Below are 16548 nucleotides of genomic sequence, written 5' to 3'. Positions count from 1 at the left end.
TAGGAGGAGAGTTGGTGGAGAAATGTGTCTTCACGCTTCGTAAAGGAGTAGTGAGCCTGATATGGAGAGGGAGAGAGTTCCAGTGGTAAGGAGCAACACAGGCAAAATCTTGGAGGTAAGAGTGGGGCAAGTTGGCCTGTGTAGCAGTTAGTGTGTGAGTGCATGGTGATGTCAGTGAGCGAGCGACATTGCACAGTGTGTGTAGCAGTTAGTGTGTGAGTGCATGGTGATGTCAGTGAGCGAGCAACATTGCTCAGCCTGTGTAGCAGGTTAGTGTGTGAGTGCATGGTGATGTCAGTGAGCGAGCGACATTGCACAGTCTGTGTAGTAGGTTAGTGTGTGAGTGCATGGTGATGTCAGTGAGCGAGCAACATTGCACAGCCTGTGTAGCAGGTTAGTGTGTGAGTGCATGGTGATGTCAGTGAGCGAGCAACATTGCACAGCCTGTGTAGCAGGTTAGTGTGTGAGTGCATGGTGATGTCAGTGAGCGAGCGACATTGCACAGTCTGTGTAGCAGGTTAGTGTGTGTGAGTGCATGGTGATGTCAGTGAGTGAGCGTCGTTGCACAGATTGTGTAGCAGGTTAGTGTGTGAGTGCATGGTGATGTCAGTGAGCGAGCAACATTGCACAGCCTGTGTAGCAGGTTAGTGTGTGAGTGCATGGTGATGTCAGTGAGCGAGCAACATTGCACAGTCTGTGTAGCAGGTTAGTGTGTGAGTGCATGGTGATGTCAGTGAGTGATCGACATTGCACAGTCTGTGTAGCAGGTTAGTGTGTGAGTGCATGGTGATGTCAGTGAGTGAGCGTCGTTGCACAGCCTGTGTAGCAGGTTAATGTGTGAGTGCATGGTGATGTCAGTGAGCGAGCGACATTGCACAGTCTGTGTAGCAGGTTAGTGTGTGAGTGCATGGTGATGTCAGTGAGTGATCGCCATTGCACAGTCTGTGTAGCAGGTTAGTGTGTGAGTGCATGGTGATGTCAGTGAGTGAGCGTCGTTGCACAGCCTGTGTAGCAGGTTAGTGTGTGAGTGCATGGTGATGTCAGTGAGCGAGCGACATTGCACAGTCTGTGTAGCAGGTGAGTGTGTGTGAGTGCATGGTGATGTCAGTGAGTGATCGCCATTGCACAGTCTGTGTAGCAGGTTAGTGTGTGAGTGCATGGTGATGTCAGTGAGTGATCGCCATTGCACAGTCTGTGTAGCAGGTTAGTGTGTGTGAGTGCATGGTGATGTCAGTGAGTGAGCGTCGTTGCACAGATTGTGTAGCAGGTTAGTGTGTGAGTGCATGGTGATGTCAGTGAGCGAGCAACATTGCACAGCCTGTGTAGCAGGTTAGTGTGTGAGTGCATGGTGATGTCAGTGAGCGAGCAACATTGCACAGCCTGTGTAGCAGGTTAGTGTGTGAGTGCATGGTGATGTCAGTGAGCGAGCAACATTGCACAGCCTGTGTAGCAGGTTAGTGTGTGAGTGCATGGTGATGTCAGTGAGCGAGCGACATTGCACAGTCTGTGTAGCAGGTTAGTGTGTGTGAGTGCATGGTGATGTCAGTGAGTGAGCGTCGTTGCACAGATTGTGTAGCAGGTTAGTGTGTGAGTGCATGGTGATGTCAGTGAGCGAGCAACATTGCACAGATTGTGTAGCAGGTTAGTGTGTGAGTGCATGGTGATGTCAGTGAGCGAGCAACATTGCACAGCCTGTGTAGCAGGTTAGTGTGTGAGTGCATGGTGATGTCAGTGAGCGAGCAACATTGCACAGCCTGTGTAGCAGGTTAGTGTGTGAGTGCATGGTGATGTCAGTGAGCGAGCAACATTGCACAGCCTGTGTAGCAGGTTAGTGTGTGAGTGCATGGTGATGTCAGTGAGCGAGCGACATTGCACAGTCTGTGTAGCAGGTTAGTGTGTGTGAGTGCATGGTGATGTCAGTGAGTGAGCGTCGTTGCACAGATTGTGTAGCAGGTTAGTGTGTGAGTGCATGGTGATGTCAGTGAGCGAGCAACATTGCACAGCCTGTGTAGCAGGTTAGTGTGTGAGTGCATGGTGATGTCAGTGAGTGAGCAACATTGCACAGTCTGTGTAGCAGGTTAGTGTGTGAGTGCATGGTGATGTCAGTGAGTGATCGCCATTGCACAGTCTGTGTAGCAGGTTAGTGTGTGAGTGCATGGTGATGTCAGTGAGTGAGCGTCGTTGCACAGCCTGTGTAGCAGGTTAGTGTGTGAGTGCATGGTGATGTCAGTGAGCGAGCTACATTGCACAGTCTGTGTAGCAGGTTAGTGTGTGTGAGTGCATGGTGATGTCAGTGAGTGATCGCCATTGCACAGTCTGTGTAGCAGGTTAGTGTGTGAGTGCATGGTGATGTCAGTGAGTGATCGCCATTGCACAGTCTGTGTAGCAGGTTAGTGTGTGTGAGTGCATGGTGATGTCAGTGAGTGAGCGTCGTTACACAGCCTGTGTAGCAGGTTAGTGTGTGAGTGCATGGTGATGTCAGTGAGCGAGCAACATTGCACAGCCTGTGTAGCAGGTTAGTGTGTGAGTGCATGGTGATGTCAGAGTGAGTGTTGAGTGCTTACTAAAAGATGCTTCATTGATGTATGCTGTCATAATAAGACCTCTTTTTCACAAATAATAATAGCAATTTATTACAATTTATGACAATGGGCTTCTTATTTCTAAGATAGGTTTTATGAGGGTAAAAGCAACATTTTGTTCCCCTTCTTCATTCAGCTCCTGGGCTGTAACAACCTGTTGTCCGTCAGATGATAAGAATGCTCCCAGCAGCACAGGATACGCAGGAAGTGCGTGCTCTCGGGTTGGTATGTTACATTTTCACTGAGTTATCTAAGGCGATAACCCTGCAGGGGTAAGAATTGCCTGCAATCCCATGCCTTTGCATGAGGAAACCCATTTAACAAAGTATCACAGCTCCAAGATCATCTGCAGATGTAACCCGTGCTGTTCTGCAGCAGCTGACTGTAAATGCCTTCAGCAATAACTGATTAATACAAGGGCCCGAGCACCCACGGAAATTGATGAGTACCCATGGGCCCGAGTCCCGCTGCTGGGCCGCCTTCTTAACTTGCTAATTTGCGGCTGCAGCACCCACATTACCGGACCCGCCACCTGGGAAACAGTATGCCGGGAAGAGTGTATTCTGTCCACGGAGTACCTGCACTGTGGGGGCAATCATAGAAACATAGAATGTGACGGCAGATAAGAACCATTTGGCCCATCTAGTCTGCCCCTTTTTTACCCTTCAGGTAATCTCAACCCTTTTTAATCCTTATTTCTTTGTAAGGATATTCATATGCCTATCCCAAGCATGTTTAAATTGTTCTACTGTCTTAGCCTCTACCACTTCTGATGGGAGGCTATTCCACTTATCCACTACCCTTTCTGTGAAGTAATTCTTTCTAACATTTCCCCTGAACCTACCTCCCTCCAGTTTCTATTACTTCTTTTCCTTTGAAGAAAATTTCCCTCCTGTACTATGTTAAAACCCTTGATATATTTAAAGATTTCTCCGCGAGAGGGCAGCAAGTCCAGTGAGGAGGGCGGGAAAGGGGGAGGACGGGGGAGGCCGGTGAATTATCCGGAGTGGGGGCACTGTGGGGGCAATTATGTACCTGCACAGGGGCATTTATGTACCTGCACTGTGGGGGCAATTATGTACCTGCACTGTGGGGGCATTTATGTACCTGCACTGTGGGGGCATTTATGTATGTGGAACTCTGTTGCTGTAATTTAAATATTGGAGACTGTGCTCCGTAATATAAATTGGTATTATTTTGTGGCCACACCCCTTCCCCATCAAAGCCACTCCTCTATATTTTTGGCTTGAGCACCCACCAGCAAAAACATAAATCGGCACCTATGGCCACGGCCAGTGTTATCCCCAGAAAAACTGACCCTGACAGATCGCTTAGCACAGTTGCCCCGTGTGTAGATAAGAGTTATGGGCCCCATACATCAGCAATCACAATTTATGGATTTCCAGATCCAGGGATTTTTTGGCCAGATAAATGGATTTTACAATCTATCTGACTTTGCCCACACATTACAGATTTATTTCAGTGATCGGCAGATTTTTCCATCTAAAGATTGCATCTTCATATCTGGAAATTGCCCAATCGATTTCTGTTCATAATGTAAATAGATGAAGAAGACAAATTGGGAATGTCCACACATATAAAAAAAGATCTGCAGATAATACCAGATTATTAAATATGTTTAAAAACCTGATTAAGCAATCGATTGGCGATTTTGATTGGGATTGCCAAAAGGGGGAGCCCACACATCTAAAATTAATTGTGGCAATCATCTCGATATCTGAAAATTGTCACAATTATTTGCTGATGTATGGGGCCCTTTATTCAGATTTAAAATGCTGAAATCCCTGTGTCTTACCGGAACGCTCTATAGCGGTTATTGTGTTTCTCATGACTGGACGCCAGGAGAACAAGTTGGTTAATGACACCCTTTTCCCCATCTTGTCAGGCTGGAAACCGTTGCTGTCAATGGCGGATTGTTTACAAAGAGATCCTAATTACTGAAGACATGAGCTTGATTTTCATTCATGTCATTTCAATTGTGACTCTGATTTTATTTTTCTTGCTTCAGTTTTTATACATTTTATACATTGAAGGCCCATACACACCAGGCGATAAAGCAGGGTTGCCTACCCTCCCGAATTGCGTCTTTGTAGCCCTGTCCCCTTCTGTGCAATGCCTGAAATACTGTCATTGTACGGTGGGGGGCGTGGCCGCGAGGAAGCAATCATGCTGATCACGCCCCCACTCCGGATAATTCACCGGCCTCCCCCGTCCTGCCCCTTTCCCGCCCTCCTCACTCAAGTAGGCAACCCTGCGATAAAGTGACAGATATCTTTCAGTGTGTACACTGAAAGTCGTTAACGATGCACTCTCCTGCGCATCATTAACGCCCCCTCGTTAACAATGAGCGTCAGCATGGCCGTCGCTGCCCCAGCCGCCCTCCCGCCGTCGCTCACTATAGAGCGAACAACAGCCAATGTATATGCCTGGTGCGTATGAGGCTTTATTGGTTTGCAAGATATTATTTTTCGTTGTTTGGAATTGATTGCAGTAATGTAGATATCGGTGCTTCTCTGTAGAGCACATTCAGAGCCATTCTGCAGAAATGCATGCCCGCAGCGCAAATGGCACATGATGTGCGCTGTTTGTTGTGTGCAGAAATAATTGCTCACAGCCACTGCGCTACCTTATAGAATAGCAATCCGCACCACCAGTACTGCTTGTGTGGATATTATCTGCCCCTGTATGCCTATGCAACTACTAGCAAGAATCCTCTCGCTTTACTACTCCGCTCTGATGCGGCCACATTTGGTGGCAGGTATATGGTAATGTTGATGAATTTTTCATATGTATTTGCCCATATTAAAAAAACAACAACATAAAAACAGCATATAGTGTAATACGTCCTCATAAACCATAAACTTCTTTCTACACCAGTGCAGATGTATGGGGACTATGCAGGTACTTCTTCCACCAGATAAATACAGGAAAAGACTTGCGTACTTAACTCACATCAATATTGATGTAATGAAACCTATTAAGGTATCTTTAACGGTATTGTACACAGTGTACAAGTGTCAATCTTTTCCATAAAGGTATCTTTCAAAACACCAACACTGAGTGTATAGTGTGTACCCTAACTCACTGATAAAAGCAGCTTGGTACTCCTATAACGGTTTCTTTGAGACCACGCAGTATAGGTCAAACCGAATGTTTAATAATGAATCCACTACCGATATATACAATTAAAAATATAAAACAATAGTGAGGATATCTCTGTAGCTCTTAAACCAGAGGTTAGGCAGATGTTATGCACAGTCTACAACCTGGAGAGGATTCCAGAATTTCGCCCCAGGCAGTACTCGACAATGAGCCACAGTCGCTGGTCAGGAACTAGGCGAATAAAGAATGGTCAGGGTTCAATCAGAGGTCAGGGCAGGTAACTAGCAATATAGAATGGCCAGGGTTCAATCAGAGGTCAGGGCAGGTAACTAGCAATAGAGAATGGCCAGAGTTCAATCAGAGGTCAGGGCAGGTGACTAGCAATAGAGAATAGTCAGGGTGCAATCAGAGGTAAGGGTGGAAGACTAACAATAGAGAATGGTCAGGGTTCAATCAGAGGTCAGAGCAGGTAACTAGCAATAGAGAATGGTCAGGGTTCATTCAGAGGCCAGAGCAGGTAACTAGCAATAGAGAATGGTCAGAGTTCAATCAGAGGTCAGGGCAGGTGACTAGCAATAGAGAATGGTCAGGGTTCAATCAGAGGCCAGAGCAGGTAACTAGCAATAGAGAATGGTCAGGGGTCCATCAGAGGTCAGGGCAGGTGACTAGCAATAGAGAATGGTCAGGGGTCTATAAGAGGTCAGGGCAGGCAACTAGCAATAGAGAATGGTCAGGGGTCTATCAGAGGTCAGGGGTCTATCAGAGGTCAGGGCAGGTAACTAGCAATAGAGAATGGTCAGGGTTCAATTTAGAGGTCAGGGCAGGTGACTAGCAATAGAGAATGGTCAGGGTTCAATCAGAGGCCAGAGCAGGTAACTAGCAATAGAGAATGGTGAGGGGTCACTCAGAGGTCAAGGCAGGTGACTAGCAATAGAGAATGGTCAGGGTTCAATCAGAGGTCAAGGCAGGTGACTAGCAATAGAGAATGGTCAGGGTTCAATCAGAGGCCAGAGCAGGTAACTAGCAATAGAGAATGGTCAGAGTTCAATCAGAGGTCAGGGCAGGTGACTAGCAATAGAGAATGGTCAGGGTTCAATCAGAGGCCAGAGCAGGTAACTAGCAATAGAGAATGGTCAGGGGTCCATCAGAGGTCAGGGCAGGTGACTAGCAATAGAGAATGGTCAGGGATTTATAAGAGGTCAGGGCAGGCAACTAGCAATAGAGAATGGTCAGGGGTCTATTAGAGGTCAGGGCAGGTAACTAGCAATAGAGAATGGTCAGGGTTCAATTTAGAGGTCAGGGCAGGTGACTAGCAATAGAGAATGGTCAGGGTTCAATCAGAGGTCAAGGCAGGTGACTAGCAATAGAGAATGGTCAGGGTTCAATCAGAGGTCAAGGCAGGTGACTAGCAATAGAGAATGGTCAAGGGTCAATCAGAGGTCAGAGCAGGTGACTAACAATAGAGAATGGTCACGGTTCAATAACCCTGAGCAGGGTGCAATCAGAGGTCAGGGTGGGTGACTAACAATAGAGAATGGTCAGGGTTCAATTTAGAGGTCAGGGCAGGTACCTAGCAATAGATAATGGTCAGGGTTCAATCAGAGGTCAGGGCAGGTGACTAGCAATAGAGAATGGTCAGGGGTCTATAAGAGGTCAGGGCAGGCAACTAGCAATAGAGACTGGTGAGGGGTCAATAAAAGATCAGGGCAGGTGACTAACAATAGAGAATGGTCTGTGCTTATGTAAGTGCAGACCGTCAGTATAAAGCATGGGTCTTCAAACTGCGGCCCTCCAGATGTGGTGAAACTACAAATCCCAGCATGCCTTGCCACAGTTTTCCTATAAGGGAGTGTTAAAACTGTGGCAAGGCATGCTGGGAATTGTAGTTTCACAACATCTGGAGGGCCGCAGTTTGAGGACCCATGGTATAAAGGCTCAATGAAGAGCCAACTCCACTCAGCCAAATTGGCATAAACCAGTGATGTACAGTAACCCTCCTTCTCAGACGGTCATGTAACTGAGCTGCCACGAGGGGGAAGGAGCAAGGCTGCACCAGGGTTTACAGATAAAAGTCACTAAGTCATGAGTCTGCCCAGCCCCTAGGAAGTTCTCTCATCGCTCATTGCATGAAGTACAGTAATGTCACTGCTTCATTGCAATTGACAAACTTCATTCAGCAATATAACTAGTACTGTACCTCGAGGGCTAAATGGCAAATATTTTCTGTTTGTCCAAAAGGTTCCTAGTGGGGCCCTTAACACTCACATTAACAAGCGGGGCACTGCCTTCTGGTGGTCTGGGAAGCGTGTACGGTTGGTAGCTCTCGGAGGACAAGTTTGGCCACCCCTGCCCTATGGTCTCCCTCAGCTGTTGGGCCCTGCAGATGCTGCTACCTTGTGGGATCTTCGTTTGTATAAAAATTTACATTACCAGTCCAGATCACTGTACTCATCCTGCAATGGGGTCACAGTCCCCACCAAAGTGCCGAGTATCACTGATCGATGTCTCTCTCTTTCCTCAGGCATGGAAGAAACGCTGGTTTATCCTGAGAAGTGGGCGCATGAGTGGGGATCCCGACGTTTTGGAATATTACAAGAATGACCACTCCAAGAAGCCCATCCGGGTGATCAACCTCAGCTGCTGTGAGCAGGTGGACTCCGGGCTGACCTTCAACAAGAAGGAACTGCAAGACAGCTATGTCTTCGACATAAAGACCAGCGACCGGACCTTCTACCTGGTGGCTGAAACGGAAGAAGAAATGAACAAGTGGGTCCGGAGCATATGTCAGATCTGTGGCTTTAACCAATCAGAAGAGGGCTCAGGTGTGTTGTCAGTTACAAACGTATGACCCTTGCCTTTAGTGTGACCCCTGACGTGAGGTCTCCTCAATTAATTCCTAGGTTGTATTTTCGGTAATCGTCTCCATATTGCTACATACAGGTTAATGTCTAAGGCTGTCAGGACATCTTAGCAGAACAAGTGCGATTATGTTTTTCTTGCTCATCCAAGGACAAGTTAACAGTACATACCCTCCAACATCTGAAGGGCAAAAACTGGTACAAATTCGGAAAGAGGGCATGGCTATGGGTAAATGGGCGTGGTCATGCCCCCTTTACAATACTTACAATGGGCAGTTGGAGACCCAAAAAAAGGTACAGGCCATAAAAAAATAAAAACGGTACTGTACCTGGCAAAAAGGTACAGTTGGAGGGTATGATTTCAAATGAACATTTTTCCTCTATCACCTGCCTTACCTCAGTTTCTTACCTGCCTTAAACAGGATTCATCTCCCTCTAATCCCCCTTTCCATAGGACCCCTGCATGGGGGGGCAAACTGATCTCTTCAGATCCGACACAAACAGAATTATTTTGCTTCTACCAAAATTATCATACTGGACTCTAATTCATCTTATTGCTTCATATTATCTTGTGCGTAGGATATACCGAATAGTGTTTAAGCCCACAATGAGTTTTTTTTTCCCTAAAAATATTTAAATGTAATCATTTAAAATAATGGTGGCTCAGTACAGAACATTGTACACTGTTCACAGCCATTCAGTAAATTAGGAGGTAAAACAACCATTAAATTAGTGCCAAAGGATAAACTAAACCTGGTAACGATAGTAAATAATCCCGAGATAGATTACGACAGAGCCAAACATTTTTTCCTCCTCTATATAAAACATTGGCTCTGAATCAGGCCCTTTGTTCCTCAATAGAGATCAGAGTCTGTCTGTTCCAAAGAGGGGATCTTTGCGCCTGATTTCCAGCCCTGTGCTGTTTATTTTAAGATAAGTGAGGTGCTGCGAGGTAAGCACCAAGTGCCTCCATCCTGTCTGCTACGCCACAATGAAGTGTTGCGATGATAGGTTCCGAGTGCTAGCGGCTGTCACTTGTACTTAATAACATGCAATATTGGGCTCATTCTATCACTCCGAGAGGAGTTCACTTTTCACAGCTTGCTGCAATTAAAATACAGGTCAGTGGTTCCTGTTAGCTGCAAGGACAGAACGCTGACATCTCTGCTGAATGTTTCATACCGTATAATCATCATTTCACCCCGTCTTGTCACCGTACTGTATGTGTCGGATTATACACTATTTGTGCACCTAGGGGAGTGAAAAAAAACAAAAAAAACTGTACTTACGGTTATTGATATTATCATGCGTTTAGCTGTAAAATGCAGCACAACAGCCGTGTATTACATTTCATTTTACAATCTAGGTTGAGGACACCGGGCCTGACTCGTTTGTGCAATTTGACGATATTTATGCACGCAGCGATGATCAGCCGGCTGCGTGTGTGTTGCGTCACATACCAAGCGTATCCTGCTCATAGCGATTATTGATTGACAGGAATGGACTGTATTTGGGTGGCAAAAATCCAGACATGTCGCAACAGTTTTTTGGGGCTTGTCTCTACCTACATCTGCGTACAGAGAACATGGGGTCCGATTCAGACTCGCTCGCATTATCGAACGGCCGCGCATGTATGAGCCATCCGACCGATGGGAGCGAGTAAAGGCTGCGCTCGCCATGCTTCGGGCACGGAGCCTCGCTGCCCTTACCACACTATTTCATTCTCCCACCACAACGTAGTGGATGGTAGGGCATGAAATACCGCCTGTCGGCAAATGCCGGCTCAAAATGTTTTGAAAAAATGTTGACCTTTTGGACTGCTGACCTTCCCATTGTTGACCTAATGCTTGTGTTGACGTTTTAACCTTGTCGACCTTAGCCATGTCGACCTATTTCAGGTGTCGAGCTAAGCCCTGTTGACCTTCGGTTGTCGACCCAATGCTTGTCGACTTAAATAAGGTCCATCGCTACCAGGCAGAAGTTTTTTGGGGGGGGGGTTGTACCCTCTGCTCCTGACCATGGTCTGTGACATTATAGTGCAGTAGTGTTCAATCCGGCACCCTGCACATTCTAAAACCCGTGCAGTTCCTCCTTCCTGCTGTGGTGTTTCTAGCACAGTGTGGTCTGAATGTTGGTGCCGTCATACAGACCAGACTGTGCTAGAAGCACCAGACACCCCAGGCAGAAACTGCGTGGGATTTGAAAGGTGCAGGGTACTAGAATAATATCGGGTCTGGAGCTGATGTCACACACCCTCCCCTAAAACTCTTAGGCCTGCGTTTTCTCTGACACTCTGTGGGCGGGATGCACGAACATCTGCAGCCCCTTACCGCCCCCCTGCTCCGGCTACCACATCGATAATAATCACATATGCTCTAACATATGGCGATTGGTATCGCAAAGGGCAGCTCTTGTGATAAGAGATGACCTTTGTGAAGCAGCCAGCGGGGGGGGGGGGGGTGGGTGGGTGGGTAAGTGGGTCTCCAGCGGCTCTCCCCCCTCCTACCCGACTGCTGCCACCTGCTGCTGCGGGGCTCCGCCTCCTCCTCCCTGCACCAGGAAGGGGAAGTATTGGGCTAGGGAGGAGGAGGAGGTCACTGGTCCAGGCAGCACAGCAGTAGGCTGCCTGGACATAGGTGAGGGGGGAGCCGCGGGGGCAGATGTGGTATGCAGCCCATAGGAGGCGAAAAACCCGGCGTGTGGGTCCTGTTCCCACCCCCAAATGCCGGCATCCTGTCAATCAACTTGCGGACGGCTAGCAGATGAAATAAGTAACAGGATTCCTTAGCTAGCTGGCGTCACGTACGCACGTTGCTGCCCTTATCGTCCACTTTGCGATTTCGCGCAGCAGCGATTAGGCCAGGCTGCATAGGAGCGACTGTCGTTGACAACATTGGACTCAGGAGCTAATATCCCATCTCTGCCGTTACCTACAGTCATTCTGCCACGGAGGGGATATTTTTGTAACATTGCGCCTTATATTGCCTTATAATAGTTATAAAGCATTATATATATACCGGACACCATGAGTTCAATTTACTAAAGCTTCTAAAAATGAAAACAGGTGCTGTTGCCCATAGCAACCAATCAGACTATGTCTATCATTTTCTAAGATGCCACGGAGTAAGTAAATTTACCTCATGGCGTCCGGTATATATATATATAATGCTTTATAACTATTATAAGGCAACTCAGAAAGAAGAGATTGGGGAAGAAGTAATCAGAGATTATCCCTAAACCCCTGGTTCCGTTCCCAGCCTTTCTCTCCTAATGAGTTAGTGATGTCTCGGAGAGGACAAGGCGGCCTCTGTTTCTCGGATCACAGTCACACGTGACATGGTCATATTTCCCAGGCATGTGCTGGGGCCTCTACGTGTTGTCACATTAAACCTGCCCGTGACCAGCCATGCGTGGGACACATAACGTGAGGAATTACTTGTAGCCGGCCTGTGTCGCTGGCTTACAGTCATAATGTGCAGGCTGTAACTGGTATGTACAAGAGCGTTACCTGATTGCACGCGGGCTGCTGATGGTCTCCCTGGTTCTATTACTACACTATTTATATCCAACATCGGCAGGATAACAATCATTTTATCAGCTGTAATGGCCTCACAGCACTGAGGTCACGGGATCGATTCCCATCCTGGCCCTAACTGTGTGGAGTTTGTATATTCTCCCCGTGCTTGAGTGGGATTCCTCTGGGTACTCCGGTTTGCTCCCACATTCCAATAATATACTGGTAGGTTAATTGGCTGCCCCCAAAAACTAACCCTAGAATGAATGTGTGCGCGTGTACATGTGGTACGGAATATAGGGCCTTATTATGGTTCACTCCTTCTGGCAAATTCCTTCTCAAATGGACAAAACCATGTGCACTGCAGGGGGGCAGATGTAACATGTGCAGAGAGAGTTAGATTTGGATGGGGTTTTACTTCAAAGTGAGATCTATAGGGCAGTGTAGAAATAAAGCAGTCAGTATTTACCCTGCACAGACACAAAATAACTCACCCAAATCTAAATCTCTCTGCCCATGTTACATCTGCCCCACCTGCAGTGCACATGGTTTTGTCCATTTGAGAAGGAATTTGCCGTGAACCACAATAAGGCCCATAATGTTTAAGCTCAACTGGGCAGGGATTGATGTGAATGTTCAAATATTCTCTGTACAGCGCTGCAGAATATGTGTGTGCTATATAAATAACTGGTAATAAATAGATCATAAATCGCCTGCATTTAGCAGACTGAAGTAGGGATGGTAATCATCAGTGGTCACCATCGATGGTTATCCCTCACCAGGCAGGGTGGCAGTCAGAGGTGTGGGCAAGGCCTCGCGGGTTACATCAGGGGCGGAGTTAAGGTTTGTACACACTATAAGATATTTTTAAACAATATGCACAATTACAATATTGTCTTGCATATCGTCTAGTGTGTGCGCACTATATCGTTAATGATACGCTCTCCTGAAAATTGTTAGCGACCCCTGGCCTATGAACATGCAGTCAGCGGGGTCCGGGGGACGTCACTGAACAATGTCGCCGGAGATATGATTCAGTTTGTACTCACAATGGGGGAGATTCTCTAAGAATCTATGCCCCCCTTCGCCTGTCTTCGCAATTATAATTATCGCATATGTTGTAACATATGTGATAATTAAGGCAAAGGACAGCTCTTGCGTTAAGAGCTGTCCTTTGCGGTGAGAGTCGCCGGGTCCCAGCAGGTCCCGGCGGCTCCCCCCTCCCTCACACACCCGGCGCTGCTGCTGCTGCGCCGGGCTCTCCTCCTCCCTGCACCCGGAAGAGGATCAGTGCAGGGAGGAGGTCACAGGTCCGGGCAGCACTGCGCTGTGCTGCCCGGACACAGGTGAGGGGGGAGGGGGCGATGTGGGGTGGCGGGGGTCCGTGCGGGGCGGCGGAGGGATGCGGTAGAAGCCCATTGGCTTCTATGGGGCATCGCCAGATTTTTCTGGCGATGCCCCCCGCCGCGTTAACCCGGCGGGGGATGCTTAGAGCATCCCAAAATGCGGTAAAAACCCGATAACGGGGTTTTTACCGCATTTCTTATTTAGAGAATCTCCCCCTATATCGTTTGCCTCGGAGCTTTGGCGATATCGTTAACGAGCTTATTTACTCAGCCTTACATACACACTGGCCCTTATTCAGATCTGATCGCAGAACAAATTTGTTCTCAAAATGGGCAAAACCATGTGCCCTCCAGGTGGGGCAGATGTAACATGTATAGAGAGAGTTAGATTTGTGTGAGTTATTTTGTTTCTGTGCAGGGTAAATACTGGCTGCATTATTTTTACACTGCAATTGAGATTGCCCAATTTGAGAACAAATTTGTTCTGCGATCAGATCTGAATAAGGGCCACTGTGCAATTGGCTTCCTGCGCGATATCGTCAATGATTTTCCTGGAAATCCCAGGGGAACGATATAGCATATATCATTAACAATATCGGTCAGTGAGTCATCGGGTCCCTGCTCCGTACATGCAGTCGTTGACGATATAGTCAAAATGAGCTGGATCTACAGACTACAGGGGGGTTGTCATTAACACCCGCAGGTGAACGCGCCCCCGCCGAACAACCCTCCGCCGCCTGAATCCCCACGCCATGCTGCAAGCGGATGTGTCCGCTTACCCATCCGCCCGCATGCGCCCGCAGGAGAAATTAATCAGTGGTTACTCACCATCCAATGATTTTTGGTCTGTTCTATAAGAAAAGTAACCCAGTGTTTCTACGGGTGTGCCCGCCGTTTTTCTGGCCATGCCCATGAAAAGCTGAGCGAACCCCAGTGTTCCCTCAGCGTTAAATTGGGGTTAATGTAATAAAGCTTCTAAAAATGAAAAGATGTGATGTTGCCCCTAGCAACCAGTCAGAATCTGTCTATTATTTTCAGATTGGTTGCGATGAGCAACAGCACCTCTTTTATTTTTTTTTAGAAGCTGTACTACATTTATCTCTTTGTGTCTATTAGGGAAAAAAATCGGGGGGGGGGGGGGGGGGGGCAGTGCACCATCGTGGGCAAAGAGCGATGGGATCAAGGGTCGATAGCCAACCTTAAACAAATCATTAGTGGCAATGTTCGAACATCCGCCGCCCTACATCGCCCCACCTCCCCCGCCCCCCTCCGCTGTTTACTGCCTTCCTAATAATTGCGTATGCAGTAACATTAGTAACGCATAGGGCGGCTCTTGCGTTAAAACCTGTCCATTGCAATGCGGCTCCGGCGCTGGACTTCCCGGTCTGAGACATGTGCAGAGCGCCAGGGGCCGGCCGCGGGGCATGCTGGGAGGATCTGTGACGTATCCCTCACTCATAGGCTTCTACAAGTAATCGCTAGCTGGCGATTCCCTCCGTAGCGTTGCCCCGACGGAGTCGGTTTAGAGAATACGAAATGTGGTAATAATAACATACGGCTGTATATAGCATATGCACACAGGTAACTAATAGCACAGGCTTCCTGCCCCTGTAAATGCCCCATCTCTGCTCCCTGTGGGGATGTCAGACGTAGCAGACGGCCGCCTTATTTATCCCGGCGTTACGTAATGCTGCTGCATTCCTTTCTAGCTATCTACTATAAATATTTAAAGGTTATTAATACAGACATCGCCGAGATATGAACGCAGCCGTCACGTGTTGTTCTTGGTGACTTCGGAGAAGAACTTTTGTCTTATTTGAATCAACTTCAAGTTATTCCGCACACGAGGAATGCGGCAGCTGCGCTTACATAGGGGGTCATTCAGATCTGATTGCACAGCCACGAATTAGCATGGCCAGCGTTGGTGGATGTTAAATGACTCTTTTATATATATATATATATACTGACAGTCAGGCGTTACTCTGTGTGCTGTGCAAGGCAACCCTCTGCCCATAGTGGGCTGCCTGGTTCACTCCTGCACAATGCCCCCTGGTAGCCCGCTGCCTCATTGTTACAGGGTTCTGTGTGTGCTCTCTCATAACCCATGACCTCACAGCGCTGAGGTCATGGGTTCCATTCCCAGCATGGCCCTAACTATGCAGAGTTTGTATATTCTCCCCATGCTTGCGTGGGTTTCCTCCGGGTACTCCGCTTGCCTCCCACATTCAAAAAATATACTGGTAGGTTAATTGGCACCCAACAATATTAACCCTATAATGTCTGTGTGTGTGTGTATATGTGATAGGGAATATAGATCGTAAGCTCCACTGGGGCAGGGACTGATGTGAATGTTCCAATATCCTCTGTACAGCGCTGCGGAATATGTGTGCGCTATATAAATAACTGGTAATAATATAATAGAAATAATGGGGGAAATTTACTAAAGGAAATTTGTAAAAAATAGGTGTATTTGTATCCAGAAATACACTTATTTTTGACATTTACTATCCCGAAAATAAGGCAATTTGTATTCGTATTGATAGCACATCAATACGAATACGAATTGCCGTATTTTCGGGATATTAAATGTCAAAAATAAGTGTATTTCTGGATACAAATACACCTATTTTTTACAAATTTCCTTTAGTAAATTTCCCCCAATATCACTGTGCTGGAAATGTCCTTGCAGAGCAGCCTGGGACATGCTGAACGCACACGTCCACCCCACCCCACCCCAGTATGAGTCTGTGACTCATATTATCAAATACAGTCCAATTTGCCTCTTTCGTTACTTTCTTTGGCTGTAACAATTAACATCAGTGTTGGGGATCAGCAGTTTATTACAAGTAAAACAATGCTAATAATTTATTTGAGGGAGATCTGCGCTGTGTGGGGCGCACAGTCCGGTATAACCTTATCCAGATTCTCCACACTGTATATACAGGGATGGACAGAAGGATGTGTCTGCGGCACTAATGCGACTACCGCCTGATGCTCAGACGCGCGTTTCCCTGCAAATCCTCCGTCCCCGCCACCTGGGAACGCAATCAGTCATACTATTAGCTGACCCAGACATGGCACTGGCAGAACTTCTGCTTCCAATTACTCCTAGAGATAAATAATAT

The 16548-nt window shown here is 47.3% G+C and overlaps 1 protein-coding gene across 1 annotated transcript in view; it reads left to right on the top strand.

Annotated features, from left to right (window-relative positions):
* Positions 1 to 16548, top strand: part of GAB2 (GRB2 associated binding protein 2) — a 110978-nt gene that overhangs the window by 76012 nt on the left and 18418 nt on the right. The window contains exon 2 of the mRNA XM_083170217.1: positions 8227 to 8527. Within this exon, the coding sequence (XP_083026343.1) occupies positions 8227 to 8527 (301 nt within the window). The remainder of the gene's footprint in view (positions 1 to 8226; positions 8528 to 16548) is intronic.

The sequence above is a fragment of the Crinia signifera genome, chromosome 2 (genome assembly GCF_055691185.1).
Source record: "Crinia signifera chromosome 2, ASM5569118v1, whole genome shotgun sequence".
Lineage (NCBI taxonomy): Eukaryota > Metazoa > Chordata > Amphibia > Anura > Myobatrachidae > Crinia > Crinia signifera.
The sequence above is the reverse complement of the archived record's forward strand: the minus strand, read 5'-3'. Positions and strand labels throughout refer to the sequence as shown.